The sequence below is a fragment of the Diuraphis noxia genome, unplaced genomic scaffold, assembly GCF_037042655.1.
Source record: "Diuraphis noxia isolate RWA-SAM2 unplaced genomic scaffold, SU_Dnox_SAM2 contig0007, whole genome shotgun sequence".
In the NCBI taxonomy this organism is placed as follows: Eukaryota; Metazoa; Arthropoda; class Insecta; order Hemiptera; family Aphididae; genus Diuraphis; species Diuraphis noxia.
Genome location: NW_028301717.1, coordinates 1,504,507 through 1,521,650, shown reverse-complemented (window position 1 = coordinate 1,521,650; position 17,144 = coordinate 1,504,507). Strand labels below are relative to the sequence as shown.

At 28.6% G+C, this 17,144-nt stretch overlaps 1 protein-coding gene and 1 long non-coding RNA gene across 2 annotated transcripts; both read left to right on the top strand.

Annotated features, from left to right (window-relative positions):
- The first annotated feature begins 7,145 nt into the window (after positions 1-7,145).
- On the top strand, positions 7,146-9,650 carry LOC149054379 (uncharacterized). The gene is made up of 3 exons (XM_089230287.1): positions 7,146-7,259; positions 7,871-8,129; positions 8,697-9,650. The coding sequence occupies exons 1-3, from the start codon at positions 7,146-7,148 to the stop codon at positions 9,581-9,583; spliced, it is 1,260 nt and encodes a 419-aa protein (XP_089086413.1). The 3' UTR covers positions 9,584-9,650.
- A 3,726-nt stretch (positions 9,651-13,376) lies between these two features.
- Positions 13,377-15,511, top strand: LOC149054378 (uncharacterized). Its single transcript, XR_016192281.1, has 2 exons — positions 13,377-13,629; positions 13,695-15,511. It is a non-coding gene; the product is annotated as an uncharacterized LOC149054378 (long non-coding RNA).
- The last annotated feature ends 1,633 nt before the right edge of the window (positions 15,512-17,144 follow it).

Sequence of the window (17,144 nt, the reverse complement as noted above, 5' to 3'; positions counted from 1 at the left end):
TTTTTAAATATTTTTTATCCTTATAATTTTATAAGTTTTTTTTACTTTTTTGAATGCCAACATTAAGTTTTAATTTCATATTCCAAAGCAGAATATTTTTCTAAGTATTTTGATTCATAAAAATCGAATTTAGGACGAGTAGTTTATGTGTTGTATGTATTTAAAGTTTAGATTGGCGGAGTTGAGTGTTACGGGGTTAACCCGCAAAATGTTTGTCCACTACTCCGCTTGTCAAAACTTTAAATACTTATAACAGTTATAACTCATAAACTACTAGCCCCAAATTCGATTTCTATGTATCAAAATACTTAGAAAAACATTCTGCTTTGAATATGAAATTAAAACTCAATGTTGCCATTCAAAAAAGTAAAAAACTTAAAAAATAATAAGGATAAAAAATATTTAAAAATATAATTTTTTAATAAAAACGTTGGTTTTTTAACAACTTGAAACCATGTAAAAAATATTTTGAAAAAATTAAATACTTTTCGAGATAATTGGTGTACCCACTTAAAAGAATCATCCTGTATTGGCTTTTTCTGTGTTTGATTACATTTTCAAAATAATCCAGACCGTTTAAAGATATTTTATAGACATTTGAAATGTTCCATTTTATTAAGTTGTATACTTTTATCAATACAATTTTATCCTTTGAGTAAAAACACTAAAATATGTAATACAAGGTTCTCTATAAGTTGATATAATAGCAGTTGGAAGATATTAAAACTACGTAGGCACGTTTTTTTTTTTCAAAACTGTAAATAGTTCAAATTTTAACGATATTTGTGGTCCCAACAAAAACTCTTCGTCGAAATCCGTGTAAAAAATGACCAAGTTAAAACAAAAAACTAGTAATTTACAAGACTTGAGACTCGTAAAGATGTGATATCAGGAATAAATTCTATGACAATTAACTTTAAAATAAATTTATTCGATCACAATAATTTGTTTACATTGTTTGAAATTATTTCTATAAAAAATATCCGTTTGTAACTAAATTATTAAATAGCATTTCATTACAAATGTTACTTAATTTATTTTTTAAAAAGGTCTTCATTATTAATTTATAAATACAGATGGTGTATAAACTGCACATCATGCATGTCCTAATCAAAAACTAAGGGCGTAGCAACACGTAACCACAACACCGTACGGCAACACGCAGCGTCCGTGACGTCAGGTTAAACGTAGCGCAACACCCAATGGCAGACAACTGTGGGCGGTACCTGCGCGACGCATCGACGCAATCACCATGCCTTTAAATACAAGTGCGTATCACAAAATACATCAGTACACTCGCAGCTGAACAATGAACAACATCTACTAACAACTGGGATCATGCGAACACAAGGCACGGCCAAACAGTTTCATTTCATTACAAATGTTACTTAATTTATTTTCTTCATAATTAATTTATAAATACTGATGGTGCATAAAATGCATTTAAATCGTCAAATAAAAACATTGACTTTTTTAACGAACCACATAAATAGTAATATTGTATACAAAGTGATTCTTTTATGTGGGTACACTAATTATCTCGAAAAGTATTTACTTTTTTCAAAATATTTTTTCACATGGTTTCATGTGTTGTTAAAAAACCAACGTTTTCATTAAAAAATATTTTGAAAATAGTAAATACTTTTCGAGATAATTAGTGTACCCGCTTAAAAGAATCAACCTGTATGTATTATGGACCATGGTATGTATACATTTGTTATTAGTTTGTATGATTTTAATTATAAATATTCTTTAAACTAAGTTAGCTGTAGTATTATCCCTGTGTGGGAGGGGGGGATCAGAATACACCCACGGCAGTCCATGCCCGTCGTAAAAGGCGACCAAAATGGATCTAACAATGGCCAGCAACATTGTTAGTATCAAGTAGAGATTCATCTTTACTTGAATAGCATCACTTATAATAGCATCACTTAGTTATAAGTGATGTCATTGCGATACAGAAGGCAACGGGAAACCACTGTATTAATTTTCCCAAACATTAAGCAATGAAGGACAACCATAATGGCGTACCAGATTTGCAACGACAAGGCATGGCCTTTAGTAAAGAAGAAGAAGAAGCTGTAGTATATAAAATGTTAAATCAAAGTTGTTTCAAATGTTTTTTTTGATATGTGCCTTGATGTTAATCTTTTGACCATTCATATTTATCATGCATTTTTCAGTTGTTATTATAATTTTATACATTATAGTCAAAGTTTCCGAATAAAAATAAAACACCTATTGTGAGTTAATTCGTTTTTAACTGTAGTTTTTACCCATTCATATCTTATAATAGTGTGAATTAATAATGAGAGTACTTGAAAGAGTGAGTTTTGAAATGTATGGAATATGGATATTATTAAAATGGTTTATTTATTTTAAGAATACAATTAAAAAGGTTTAAAATTATTCGAATGTATATTTGTGTATTACTATAGTCATAATGTACAAAACATGTTGGTTGAATAAATTATAAAACTTTCTATTCATACTACATTTAAAGATACTTTCTTAGGATAAAAGTTGTAAATTAATATTTTAAAATATCTCAGAAATATTCCATTGCACAATGTGAAAGTCAGCGAATAGTTTTTACTATTTAAATGTATTAATTTACGAACGTATACCTAAAATACCGCGTATTTATCTATCTGTTTAAACATTATAAGCCATTTGATAATATAATCAACAAGAAAGTGCAAAAAATTTTAAACACATAATTGGCAAAAGATTGCAAAGAAGTAAAATTATATAATTTCAATATTAGTTTCGTTCGCTATTGGATATTGACATCTTTCTATATTGTAAAATTGTTTCAGTGGCTTCAATCCGGGCTCGGCTGCACGGCCAAGATGTTCGCGACGCCAACTGGTGTAATTGGAACAGTGCGGGATAAGTGCAAAACGCGATCAACTGCTGCAACACAGCAAAAATCGTTTTTTTCCGCTATCTGCAATTTGTTGCAGCATATTGGCTATACAGTTTTTCAATTACGGTGCAGGTTCTCGACATTTTGTATCCTCGAATAACACATTTACAAATTTCAAAAATAGTCAGCGATCACCTGCTTATGAGAAATAATGTATATTCGTATACAAGGTGATTTTTTTTATCAAAGGACAGTCATTATTTAAAAAAGTATTTACTTTTTTCTAAATATTTTTTTACATAGTTTCAATTTGTAAAAACCCAACGTTTTTATTAAAAAATTATTTTTTATCCTTATCATTTTTAAGTTATTTACTTTTTGAATGGCAACATAGATTTTTAATTTCATATTCCAAAGGACCAAAGCAGAATATTTTTCTAAGTATTTTGATTCATAAAAATCGAATTTTGGGCTTGGTAGTTTATGAGTTATAAGTATTTTAAGTTATGCTAGTGGTTATACTTGATGATGTAGAGGAGAGCGCAGATCTTTTTTTCGATTCAGATGTGGGTATTAGTGTACTATATTCTTGTGTTGATTCACTTGTTATTGGGTCGTCGAGGAGAGATGTTTGAATTGAGTTTTGCACTTTGGAAGTATCAAAAGTATCATTTGCATTATGTGAAGGAATAACTATTGACGGAACGATATGCCCGGGCTTATCTTTTGAGATGATTGAGTTGCTTGTAGTGATGTTGGGGTCGGATGATTCATATAACATAGCGTTTGGAGGATCTGGTGGGGGATTTTTACATAGCTTTGATGTGTGTCCAGTGAGTTTGCATTTATAGCAAGTAAGGGTGTCGTCTGTGAGAAAAATTCTGTGAAGTTCGTTTTCGGCCTTAATCAGTAAGGATTCTGGTATTTTATGAAAGTCTTCATGGTTTATATAAACTTGCCGCCTAAAGCTTAAGATATGCGCTAGATCTTTTAAGTTGAATCCAGCGTTAATGTGTGTTATCGGTGATAGGAGTTGGATATTGCGATTATGTAGTTCAGCAATAATTATATCGTTAGGAATAGCGGGCGATACATTAGAAATAATGATTCTTTTGGTTGGGTTTACTAGCCGTCTAATTTTTATAGGTGTGAGATCATTTTGTTTGATAATAGGATGATTTTTGATTAGAAGATCGACAGTGTTTTTGTCGTTGAAATAAACGCAAAAACGGTTGTTTGACATTCTAGAAACGAATTTAATATTTTTCGGTGGAATTATTTTGCTGATGGCTATGACGTATTCGATTTGTGGTATGTTATCGATAGAATCGAAGATGATTGCCTGTTCTGAGTGGTCTCGGCGAACGTTTTTTTTTTAAAGTTGTTTTCATCGGTTTCGGAGGGGTAGTTTTGAATTGATGTCGATTTTTCATTTGGAACGCTCTGTATATGGTTGGTTACATCGGTGTAAATAATATTGGCGTTATTTTGGTCGGATGGCTTGGATGTGAGGTCATTAGTGACGATATCTGTGTTTGAGGTGACGATAGGCGGCGATACATTAGTTTCTTTATCTACGGTGGCAATGGCAGTAACGGAAATACGAGTTGGCTCATTGGGTTTGTGTGTTTGGTTTTTTTTTGAATTTAAAAGTTTGTGTATTAGGTTAGGGGGGTTCTTGGGTGAATCACCCATTTTGGAGTTAATATTTCTATTAGGCGGGTAAATATAAGAAGGTGGTAGTTATATGAAAAATGTTCATATTACCTGATGGTCTTACGTAATTATTCTGAGTGCATACGAGAGCTAAAAATACGAGAGCGCGGTCGAAGCGATTAACGTGTTGCTCGGTCGATAGTGCACACGTAACTGTTTGTAAAACATATAATGTATATACTTGTCTATTATAATTTAATGCAAACTAAAAACCTTTGATGTCGAAGTCTTAATAAATATAAAAATACTAATAACCCCATAATCGAAGTTCATAAAAAGTTAAATATTTCTATCCATCAACTAAAATTAATCATTATTTGAATTTTTCAATATTAAACGATTGCAATTATTTATTATGACGTAACACTAATTGCTATTTGAAAAACTTTGTTCTTTAAAATTAACCATATTTATTAATCAAAAGCGGGTAAGTGCAATGGATGTCGCTCTGATGTAAAGTAGTTACTGTGATGAATGATATTAAAATTTGAATCCATTGATATATTATCATTGTATACAAAAAACATAAGTCTCTGAACGGATACGGTTTGTCAGTCTGGAAAGTTATAAACATGATGTTAATATTTAAAAAGACATAGCGCCTTTTCTTTACACCATATTTGCACATGACACTCCGAAAACTTTACATACATCATTAGGCACATACGCCGATGATACAATAATCCTGGCCTCAAATGATCACCCTCAAATGATCACCCTCAAATTGTGTCTGATAGGTTACAAAATCATCTAAACATGATTCAGATCTGGTCAAAAAAATGGAAAATAAAAATAAATGACTCCAAATCCTCCTTTATTATCTTTTCACTGAGACCTGGAGACTGCCCTCCAGTTTCATTCAATAATAACTTAATCCCAACAACCCCAGTAGTCAAATACCTGGGCCTAACGTTTGATAAACGACTCACCTGGGCTCAACACCTCAAAAACAAAAGGAAATCTGTAAACTCTAGACTTCACTTGCTCCGTCCACTTCTCCGCTCCAAACTAAACACCAGCAATAAATTGCTAATCTACAAAGCTATCTTAAGACCAGTATGGGCATGCGGCATCCAGATATGGGGCTCCGCGAAACCCTCAAACCTGCGAACTATACAAGCCTGCCAATCAATATGTCTCCGTCAAATCGTTTCTGCCCCTTGGTATATAAAAAACGCCAATCTTCACAAAGACTTAAACGTTCCCACTCTTTCTCAACTAACCAAATCCTACTTCCTCTCATTCCATTATAAGCTAAACCACCATACTAACCCATTAATTAAACGTCTGTCTTGTACAATTCCCGATAATCCTAGAAGAAGACTGAAACGTTCTTGGCCTAGAGATTTCCTAGCTTGATCTGTCGGGTGGTACTACTGAGTACCCTCCCTCTCTGTTATATCAACGCTATTCTCCATCTAAAAAAATTACTTATTGTCAGTGTTGGGAAATATCTAGATAAGTTATCTAGATAAAAATTATTCATCTTTTATCTTATCTAGATAAATTTCAACTCTGTCATATTTATCTTCATCTAGATAAAATTCTAGTTATCTATGAGTAACATATCTAGATAATTTATTTTAATTTACTTAAAAATTTTTTTTAATTTTTAAATTAAAAATATTTATATTTACGTCATTATACCATGTATTTTAATAATGAATGTTCATTTATAGTCTCGAGTATTACATCGTAAATAATAAAAATAATGAAAAGACCTAAAAATATAAAATACCTATGTTATGTAGAAGCCAGAAGGTAACTATAATTAGAACCCCTGGTTTTCACAAAAACGGTCATCGACAGCGACCGCAGTCACAATAGTTTCGTTGGCCGTTCTATAGAAGAATAACTAATAATAGCAAAAGCGATAACATTATATTATGATATATCCCTAATAAGGATTCCTTATTACCCGCCGGCCGCCACCATAATATTATGACGATCGTCATTAGCTGATACGAGTGATACGTCTTTACTCTTTATATTTATAAATTTATAATACCATTGTGGAAGTTAATAATATTATTCCCACTAATTATAAGTCGTCGTTGGCTGTTTTCAGTTATCATTTAATGTTCTCACAGCTCACTTCTCAGTTATTCCTCGTCAGTCGTCTGTGACATTTTGTGCAACTTTCCGTTTTTATTATTATTTTTTGTTTAGTTTTCTTATTAATTGTTTGTTTAAATAATTATGAAGCGGTTTGTGCAAGTTTTAAGTGGCCCATCTAAGGTCCAAAAAACAGATAATGATACAAGATTTACTCAATCAACTGAAACAACGGAATCTACGAATCTTCTGATAAATACTTCGAAATTGAAGTATTTATTTAATGAATTTTATAAAATAGTATCCTTAGAAAAAAATAAATTATCTGCATCGTGTCAAAATTGCTCAAAAATTGTGAATGGGAGTATTAATTCAAGTGGCAATTTCCTTAGCCATTACAAGGTATGTATAACTTTATGAAGATCGATTTAATTTTAAATAGTAATCACCTAAGATATTAATAAATAATACTTTACACCTATTTTAGTATAAACATGCTTCAATCATGTCCAAAGTTGAAGAATCTAGAAAAAATAATCTTATGGACAAAGATAAATTCACAAATACCAAGCAAACAAAATTATTGGATATTCATTCAAAAGCAATTACAAAGCAAAAGGTAATAATAATATAATATTAATAAAGTTGAATAAATTAATAATATAATTAAATCTATTAGGTAAGTAGGAAACCAAATTAACCCTTTCAGTCCTGAGATTTGTTTATTTTGTTTCGGAAAATAGTTAGGTATAACTTTATAAGGTATATTATTATTAATATAAATTACATATAAATAATTAATACCCTACTTCTAAAGTTTTTCCTAACATTTAAATATATTTACATTTACATAGTTTGTATTTTGTATTAATTATTTGTTTTGTATTTCAATATTAAACATCCAATTTAGTACATACCATGAAAGATGTTTAATATGTAGAAAAGTACCCATAAGAAATATAATTTGTAGACTGCATACTATACTTATATTTATTATAGTTAGTTAGGTAGGTAGTACACAAAATGTCGGTAGACCATACCATACTGGAAGATAATAATCCACGGCTACTATGTAATATGTATATAGTATACATAAATAAACTATAATATTATTTACCAAATTAATTATATTAATGTTGTTTAATTTAATTTTAACTAGGTACCTAAATAATAGCATTTTTTAATTGTTTTGAATTAATTTGATTTTCATAGTAAAATTTATGTCAATAGATAAATGATTTGGTTTTTGAGTATATCATAAGTGAGATGCGTCCACTTGTAACTTGTGAAAAACCAAGTTTTCGCAATTTGATTCTGGGACTGACTCAATCTAAAGATGAAACAATTCTGCCAAATAGAAAACAAATATCAAAACAGCTAACAGAAAATTACAATGCATATGTATTAATGCTAACTGATTTGATTGAAAAACAAAATTATATCTGCACAACTGCTGATATTTGGAGTGGGAATAATAAAAGTTACATGGGTATGTATGATATTTGTGTACATTTTGCAATATGCAGTCAAACCTTTATTTAGCAAACTTGAAGCTTCCTTAAAAAAATATGTTATGTTTAAATTTTCTCATAAATTAATAAAGTAGGTATCTTGAAAATACATTTTTTAAATTAATATTTATAATAATATGTTACATTATATATTTATTAAAGGAATAGCATTGTATAAAGACACTTACCACTATTATTATTAAAATGGTAAAACATTAATTTATTAAATAAATTTATAGAAACATTTTTAAGTTAACATTTCATGATTCCCTAAAATTAGTTATTAAAATGTAAACAAATAAATTAAGTAGTTACAGGCCACTTACAGTTTTGTTAAATAAAGTTTCTAATGTAATGTATACCTGTCCTAGTGTCTAGATACCTAATATATTATTAACTTATTAAACCTACTATATTATTTTAAATAATTATGATTTATGATTATTAATTTATCATGAAATTGTCTGATATCTGTTAAGTCTTAACAATAATATTTTAGACTAGAGAGAGATATGAAGAGTTCTAATTTATATTTTTATTTTTAGGAATGACTTGTCATTTTATTGATTCCGAGTCATATCTGCGTAAATCGTTTGTCTTAGGCTGCAAACGAATCAAAGGGAGTCACAACTACTTTAATATCGCTGAAGTCATGACAGAAATAACACAGAATTTCAGTATCCATTATTCTAAAATTACGCATACAGTGACTGATAACGCTAGTAATTTTGGAAAGTCATTTAGAACATTTTCAATAGACTCATCATTTCAGTCCGAGTCAACTTCAGTTGGTGACTTAAATGAAAATAATTCTGATTATGATAATTCTGATTTAGAAATAGATACCATGGAAATAATGGATGTAGAGAAAATTTTTAATAATTTACCTAATTCAGATGATTCTTTTTGTTTACCACATCATTTAAAATGTTGTGCACATACATTAAATTTGATTGCGACCACAGACATTGCTAAAATCACTGATACTAACTATTTACGTCTTTCTGAATCAACTTTTAAAAAATTGTATAGTTTTTGGAACTTAATTAGTAGAAGCACTGTTGCTTCAGACAAAGTACTTGAAATATGTAGTTGTAAATTTCCAGTACCTGTAATAACGCGCTGGAATTCTTTGTATGGTGCATCACTAAAAATCTTGAAACATAGACCACAAATTATTAAGTTATTTGATGATTTACATTTAACTAAATTAAAATTAAATGAATGGGTATTTTTAGAAGAATATAGCAAAACCATGGAACCCTTAGCTATATCATTGGACAAATTACAGGGTGAAAATAGTAGTTTTTTGGGTTATGTAGCACCAACTATTCTGGTACTAAGGAGATTATTAATAGCATTTACAGATCTGAAACATTGTAAGCCATTAAGTTTTATAATTATAAAATCCATAGAAACTAGATTTATATAGTTATCTATTTGATTTAAGTAGTCCAGAAAGTAAAATATTCGTTATTGCTTCCATAAGCCACCCCAAATTCAAGCTCAGTTGGATACCTGTTAGGTATATAAATGTTTGTAAAACTCTATTTTTAAAAGAGTGCAGCGTGGTAGCTACAACTTCCGAACATTTTATAAACTCGGTTATTGAAGATGAAGAAATAGATTCTGATAACAGTGATAATGCATTTTATAGCAATATCTGTACAACAAATAAAATTGGTATAAGTAACACTGGTTCCGAAACAAAGACATTAAATAATGCAAATTTAGAAGCTATATCATTCTTAAGTTCAACAAAAAAAGACTTAGACATTCTAAACCAATACCCTATTATTAAAGAGGTATTCCTAAAGTATAATACTACAATTCCATCCTCAGCACCAGTTGAGAGATTATTTAGCAAGGCAATACAAGTTTTAACACCTAGGCGTAATAGGTTAAATGATAGAACTTTTGAAATGATTTTATGTTGTAGATCAAACATGGTTTGACTTATCATTATTGTTTTTCCAAATGTTAGCTAACAGCGTCATTGTATTATTATAAAATTAAGTCAGAGAATGACATTTCATATGTATTTTAAAAATAAACTATTTTATTTTATGTTAATAAGTAATATGTTTTAAATAAGTATGTATTTTTTTTTTTTGGCAATACAAGTTGTAACACTTAGGCATAATAGGTTAAATGAAAGAACTTTTGAAATGATTTTATGTTGTAGGGTTTGACTTATTATTATTTTAAAAACTGTTATTATTTTTTTTTCAAATGTTAGCTAACAGCTTCATTGTATTATTATAAAATTAAGTCAGAGAATGACATTTCATATGTATTTGAAAAATAAACTATTTTATTTTATGTAAATTTTTAATGTCTTAAATATATGATGTATTTAAAAAAAAATAATAGCTATATAACTGAATATTTGCAAAATTAAACATGAAATTATCTGATATTTATCTAGATAAAAATGTAATAATTTTTATCTTTATCTAGATAAAATTTAGTATAACTATCTTTATCTTTATCTAGATAAAATTAGGTACTGTTATCTTTATCTTTATCTAGATAAATTATTAGTTATCTATTCCCAACACTGCTTATTGTATAAAATGTTTGTATAGATTGTAATTATTCTTTTAATAAAAAAAAAAAAAAATATTTAAAAAAAATTTAAAAAAATATAAATAATGTAGGTACCTATAAAATAAATTCCAAATTAAACAAATCACATTCATTATGTATCCGGCTCACTCGGTCATTTGTAGTTAATACAACAATAAACTTAAAAAAACTATTAATATAGGTAATTTTAACGCCATCAGCTTTTACAGTATGAATAAAAAAGTAGTAGTAATAATAATATTATCTGTGACTTGGTGAGGCGCTGTCGTACGGTCAATCTGCAGCGGAAACGCACTGAGCGTACGTACCAAACGCAGTTGCTAGCTATCGGATGGATGATGCATTTTTAGCAAAATATCCTTGCCACACAAACAAGCGTTTTAACCCCACCCACTCAAAAACCTACAACAACAAAAACTACCCTATCAACCCCAACACACAATGAAATATGTTGCCACGGGTGCCACTAAAAAATAATAATAATAAAAACATAATCTAAAAATTTTAAGTGCCTACAAATAATAATTTTAAATAATCGAATATAACTAAAATTGTTTAGATGAATCGACTAGATTAATAAATATGTAATTTCATTCAAATTTGGACTTGAAACAATTTTTAATAAAAAACTGCATATTTTTTTTTTTGCACTATTTATATGAAACCTTGTTTTAAATTGTCACTCCTCAGCTATGAAAGCTGAATGTTTTATACACTTCAAAAACTAAATAATTTGTAAATTTTCAATTTACTTAGTGTTGTCAAAATGAGAACTATGGTTATAAAAAAAACGTGCATAATATGCATTTTCTTTCTAACTCCTATTATATCACCTTATGGAGAACCTTGTACTAAGTTTCCAAACTTTTTGACTTAATAGAAATAAAAACAAAATAAAACAGAAAATTTCGAATGTCTATAAAAAATACATCTTAAAAAGTCTTAATTATTTTGAAAATTTATACAAATATAAACGAAAGTTATGTGATAATTACAATGAAACATTAACAATTGAGCACATTGGCATCATCAGCCTCAAATACCGAACCACGCAAGATACTTAAAATCCTGTTTCACTCCACCAAGCAGTTATAGATGATACATTAACAATACAGCTACAATCAGTACATTTTAATAATATTAAAGTTGTACAATTTAAAACAAAATGTAATGTATATACCTAAATGTTTTTTTCTTGTTTAACTTATGATCAAATGTAAGCTAAAAACCTTTGTTGTTGAAGTGTAAATAAACTTTAAAAAAAAATCTATTAAGATACATTTAATACATTTTATTTTTATATAGGATATTAATATATTATTGGCAGTTACATTTGAGTTACAAAAAATTAAGTTTAATTTATTTATCCGGGGCATGTTAAGACTCTGATCCCTTACGATATTCAACGCTAAATCTTCAGAGTTTTAGGTCGAAATTAAATTGGAATTACATTCAGCAAAATGGGGATCAGAAATGTTTTTAATAAAATTGTATTCTGTAATACCAACGTTGAATTTCTTTACTGTAAAATTCCGTTGAAACCTGTTATTAAAAGTAAAATAAATTAGCTAATATAAATATACAGGGTGATTCTTTTATCAAACAACACTCATTATTTGAAAAAGTATCGACTTTTTTCAAATTTTTTTTTTTTCAAAATTGTAGATTTATGCTGTTCTAGAATTGTATATCTTTTTTATATTTTTCACCCTTATATTTATTAGGTAAACCACTGTCAACTTTTGATTTTCAAATGGTAACCTATACTTAAAATTTCATAATTGAATAAAACTATTTTTTTCATTAATTAATACGTTCTAATTTTCATTTTTCGTTAATCCGTTGATGAGATATTGCTCCTCAAAGTTAGGTGGTTTTGGGAGATAGTTATAGTGTGTAAATGTGTTATACCACTTATACCTCGTCAGTAGATACCGCAGCTATCAGGATTTTTATGTCCCAGGGCAAAAGATATCACACTTTTCAAATCAATTCAAGTAGTAGGTACAGTAAGCTTAAGTTGTGCCCCTAAATGTATTTTATAATACCCATTTGACTGGGTGTAATGTAGTTCGCCCCACTGGTCATAATAATACTTATCTAATATAAAGACCAGAAGTTAAAAGTAATAAATTCGATATCATTCGAACCCAAGATATACCTAATAGTGATAAATGATATTAATTGTACCTACTAACTCGCTACATTAACTTATTGTCATGATGTCATATTTTAAGTAATCGGACCATTAGTGTCACTCGTGGTGCCGTGGTGGCATACCTACTCACGTCGTATACCCCCGACGACCCCCCTCCATATCTATGGAGTACGCCGTAACCATAGACATAACATTATGTCTATGGCCGTGACGGACTACGGATAAGAAGACAGAACAACACGGGTAATACGATATGGTTTATTAGGCTGATTTGCGATTAGGTAAAATCGTGAGTAAAACTAATTTTGATCAGCTGTTATTTGTTTTGTACGCTGTGGACGATTAAAGTCTGGTACCATGGTTACATGATATGGAAGTAAACCTTATACCTGGTTAACGTAAATCACATACCAACAATACGTTGAGTGAATAAACGGTTATAATTTAGGTTAAAATGTTATAAGACAAGTCATAACAACAATATTTGAATCGTGAGTCGGTAATAAGTAATAACTAATAAAGTATTTTATTTGTTAATACTTAACAATTTTAAATGTTTAAATTTTAATGGTGAATTTATAATATTATTAGTTCTTGTATATACTTAAATTATAATATTTACCACATATTGTATTTTATTTAGTAATTTAATTAAACATTTAAGTACCTAAATTGGTTAATCTCACGTGAATTGGATACTTTGCAAGTGCATTTGTACAATGTACCTATTGGTAAGTTTTACTAGTTGATAAATGCAAGCAAAAATTAAAATTAATAAAACAATCTATCTCATTAGCTTAAAGAACACTTAAACTTCACATACCTATTCAATCACAAGCGATGAGAAAAGTTGTACAGATGCAGTATGTAAAATAGCGCATGCCAAACAGGCCTACTATAAAAAAATAAATCTTTTACCTCAAATAGATTAAGTTTGGACAACAGAAAATCACTTATAAAAGGCTTTGTGTGGAATGTAGATCTACATATATGGAGCAGATATTGGGACACTACTGAAGACTGAGAAAGTCAAAATAAAAGCTTTTAAAGTATTATTGTTGGAAAACGCTGAAATTCAATAGACAGAAAAGATAAAAAAATTTTGAGGTATTTAGGAGAATCAAAAATCAATACGGAGTACGCTAAGATTGAGAAGAAAAGCATGGATCGGACACGTTATAAGGAGGAAACCTGTAAAAGGAAGGGCTAGAACTCCATTTCTGAAGCAAGTGATTGAAGGTACTAGAATAGGAACATACTGAAAGTTGAAGAGGAATGTAAGTGGAGAGGGACATCAAAAATCATTTAACCGATTTTCGGAATGAAAAAAAAAATGTATTGAAAACTAAAAATTGTGCTAATGTTAAAGCTTTATAATTTGTATGCTAGTTTATAATTTAAATTAGGTGACAACATCAATCATTACAACTTAAAAGATAATATACATAGATATAGATATTTATTTTGTGTTTAATATGTAGATTATGTCCTAAATCAAATTAAGAATTTTTAAGTGGCTATGTGATTAATAATTATTTTATTTTTATTTTTTACGGACAAGCCCTTTAACAAAAAAGATATAATAATCAAAACATCCAAAAACATTAGTCTACTGTGCTACATTGTATAATGTCATAATGATAAATACTAAATTATTTCTGTCAATGATTGGTGTTGTCACCAAATAATAATTAGTACTAAATTCAAGTTAGAATATTATTAATACCATTTTTAAATTTTACTTTTTAAGTCTGGGGTGATTGAAAAGTTTGTTTTAATTTTTTGAATACATGTTTTATCTTTACTCATATTTTGCATATTAACTGCAAAACGAACATTTAGATTAAACTGTATCATCATTTTGAAATAGGTTTTTCATAGTCCTAGGCTTATTAAAGTAAAATTGTTTAACGGTTCATAATAATATCAGTATAATATGTGAGGAATTTTGTTGTGAACAGGGTTCAGGGCTAAACAGAACCTAAAATCATCAAATCAAACGCTTAAAAAAACATTTAAATAATCAAAATTAAGCAATCTAAAAAATGGTTATTCTCTCCCTAGTTTTTGTTAGTGGTTATCACTTGCATCTTATTAAAGTAGAAAATATACATTAAAAAATTTAAAACGTGGGGTGCTATAATATTTTATATTTTAAAAACATTAAATTGAGGGTATTTCACTATAATAATGATAGTTAAATCTAAAAAAATAAGAGGTGCTAAAGACCCTTTTGCACACTCTAGTTGTGCCAATGGTCTCAAACCCTGTTCGCGACATTGAAAATATGATTTTTTTTACATAAAATATAATTATAAAAATTGATCAGTGCCATATATGTATATTTGGACGTATGTCATTGTTTATTTAAATAGCTACATATTGATTAAATTCATGTGATTGGTCAAAAAGACCTAGTCCTACAACGTATATTACAACTATTGAAGCGATGTATGGTGAATTATTTATATTATACTAATATTTGATTTGAAATTGTAAATGTATTAAATTGAAATTGTAAACATAAAAAAAAATGTTGTTTATACTTAATATTAAATTAGTTCAGAGTATTGTATTTCCAGATTTGTAATAAACATATGTACCATAGTGTTATGTACTTGTCTAACTTCTTTATTCAATGTGCATGTGCTCAAATGATACTTTATATGAGAAGAGGTACAATATTTGATTTGTTAAAAAACAAAATTATCATTAAAAAACTTAAATCCTAATAGGCATTTACATGTTCAAAGTATCCATATGGTAAACAGCATTAAAAAGATATATTAAATCTATAATAATAATTAACACATTATTTTGTATTAGTTAAATCTACCAAAGCTATACACAGTTATATGTATATTATATGTATAAAAAAATAAATTAAGTTACCTATTAAGTTAATTTATTGTTAATATTATGCCATTAAGGTCCATTATTAGATATGGTTATTATATAATATATTGTACATTTATTATTAATTGTTATTGCACTCATTTATCATTGAAAATACCATTGGTTATTACTTTTGATAATACCATAGAATACCTAAATAACTAAAATTAATTTTGCCAATAGTGTGTGTAGGATGGTAGGATGGTGTAGGATTAATAAGTTTGAAGTCGTATTCAGTGCTTACTGTTTAGATTTTTGTTTTTATTATTAATTTAAAAATCTTAAAATTAATGAACTAAGCAAGTTCGTTGGGGTGTGAATGTTTGGTGTGGGATTATTGATGAGTATTTAATTGGTCCATATTTTTTTGAGGAAAATCTTAATGGCAATAAGTATCTTGGTTTTTTGAAAGATGATATACCCATACTATTGGAAAATATTTCACTTCAACAGCGCTTGAATTTGATTTGGCAGCAAGATGGTGCACCAGCACATAATACCTTGGCTGTACGTGCATACCTCAATAAGATGTATGGAGACGATAACTGGTTTGGAACTCACAGCCCCATTATTCAATGGCCACCTCGTTCCCCCGATTTGAGTGTTCTTGACTTCTTTTTTTGGGGCCATCTAAAAAATGAAGTGTATAAAGAAAAATGCAATAGTGTGGAGGAACTTAAACAAAGAATAAGAGATTGTTGCAACAAAATTGAAAACTCAATATTGAAAAAATCTACTTCCTCTGAAGTATTAAAACATTTTTGTTTAACTGAAGATGGCAAGCAATTTGAACATAAGCTAAAATATAAATAACATGTATTTTTTATTCAAATTGTATACAAATACATACATGTATATTTATGTATGTATGTTACATTTTTTCCATTCTTAACCAAAGTTTGTTAAAATTTATATTTAATATGAATTCTTATACTTACGAACGAATGAATTTTTGGCAGGCACATGTACATCAAGTTAATAAATTGGTCTTGGAATTTTATTGAAAATAACAAAATAAGTAAGTTGATAAATTAAACATATTTAAATATTTAACTAGAGCTCCAGTTAACTAGATCAGCTAGTTCGTTAAAACTACAAAGGCACAGAATATTATTTATTATGATAATATTATTGTGAAAATGTGAAATTTATTAAGTTTACTACTGTAGACTGTAGTACACAAGTAATTAGTACTTGGTAGTATCGGTCGCTGACGCCATAGCACCATGCTATAAATTATACTGACCAGTAACGAGTAACAGACAACGGAAAATAAATTACTGTACACTACAGCAGTGATTTAAAACAGTTAACAGTTGTTACAACTGTAGTACAGGCTGTCTACTAGAGT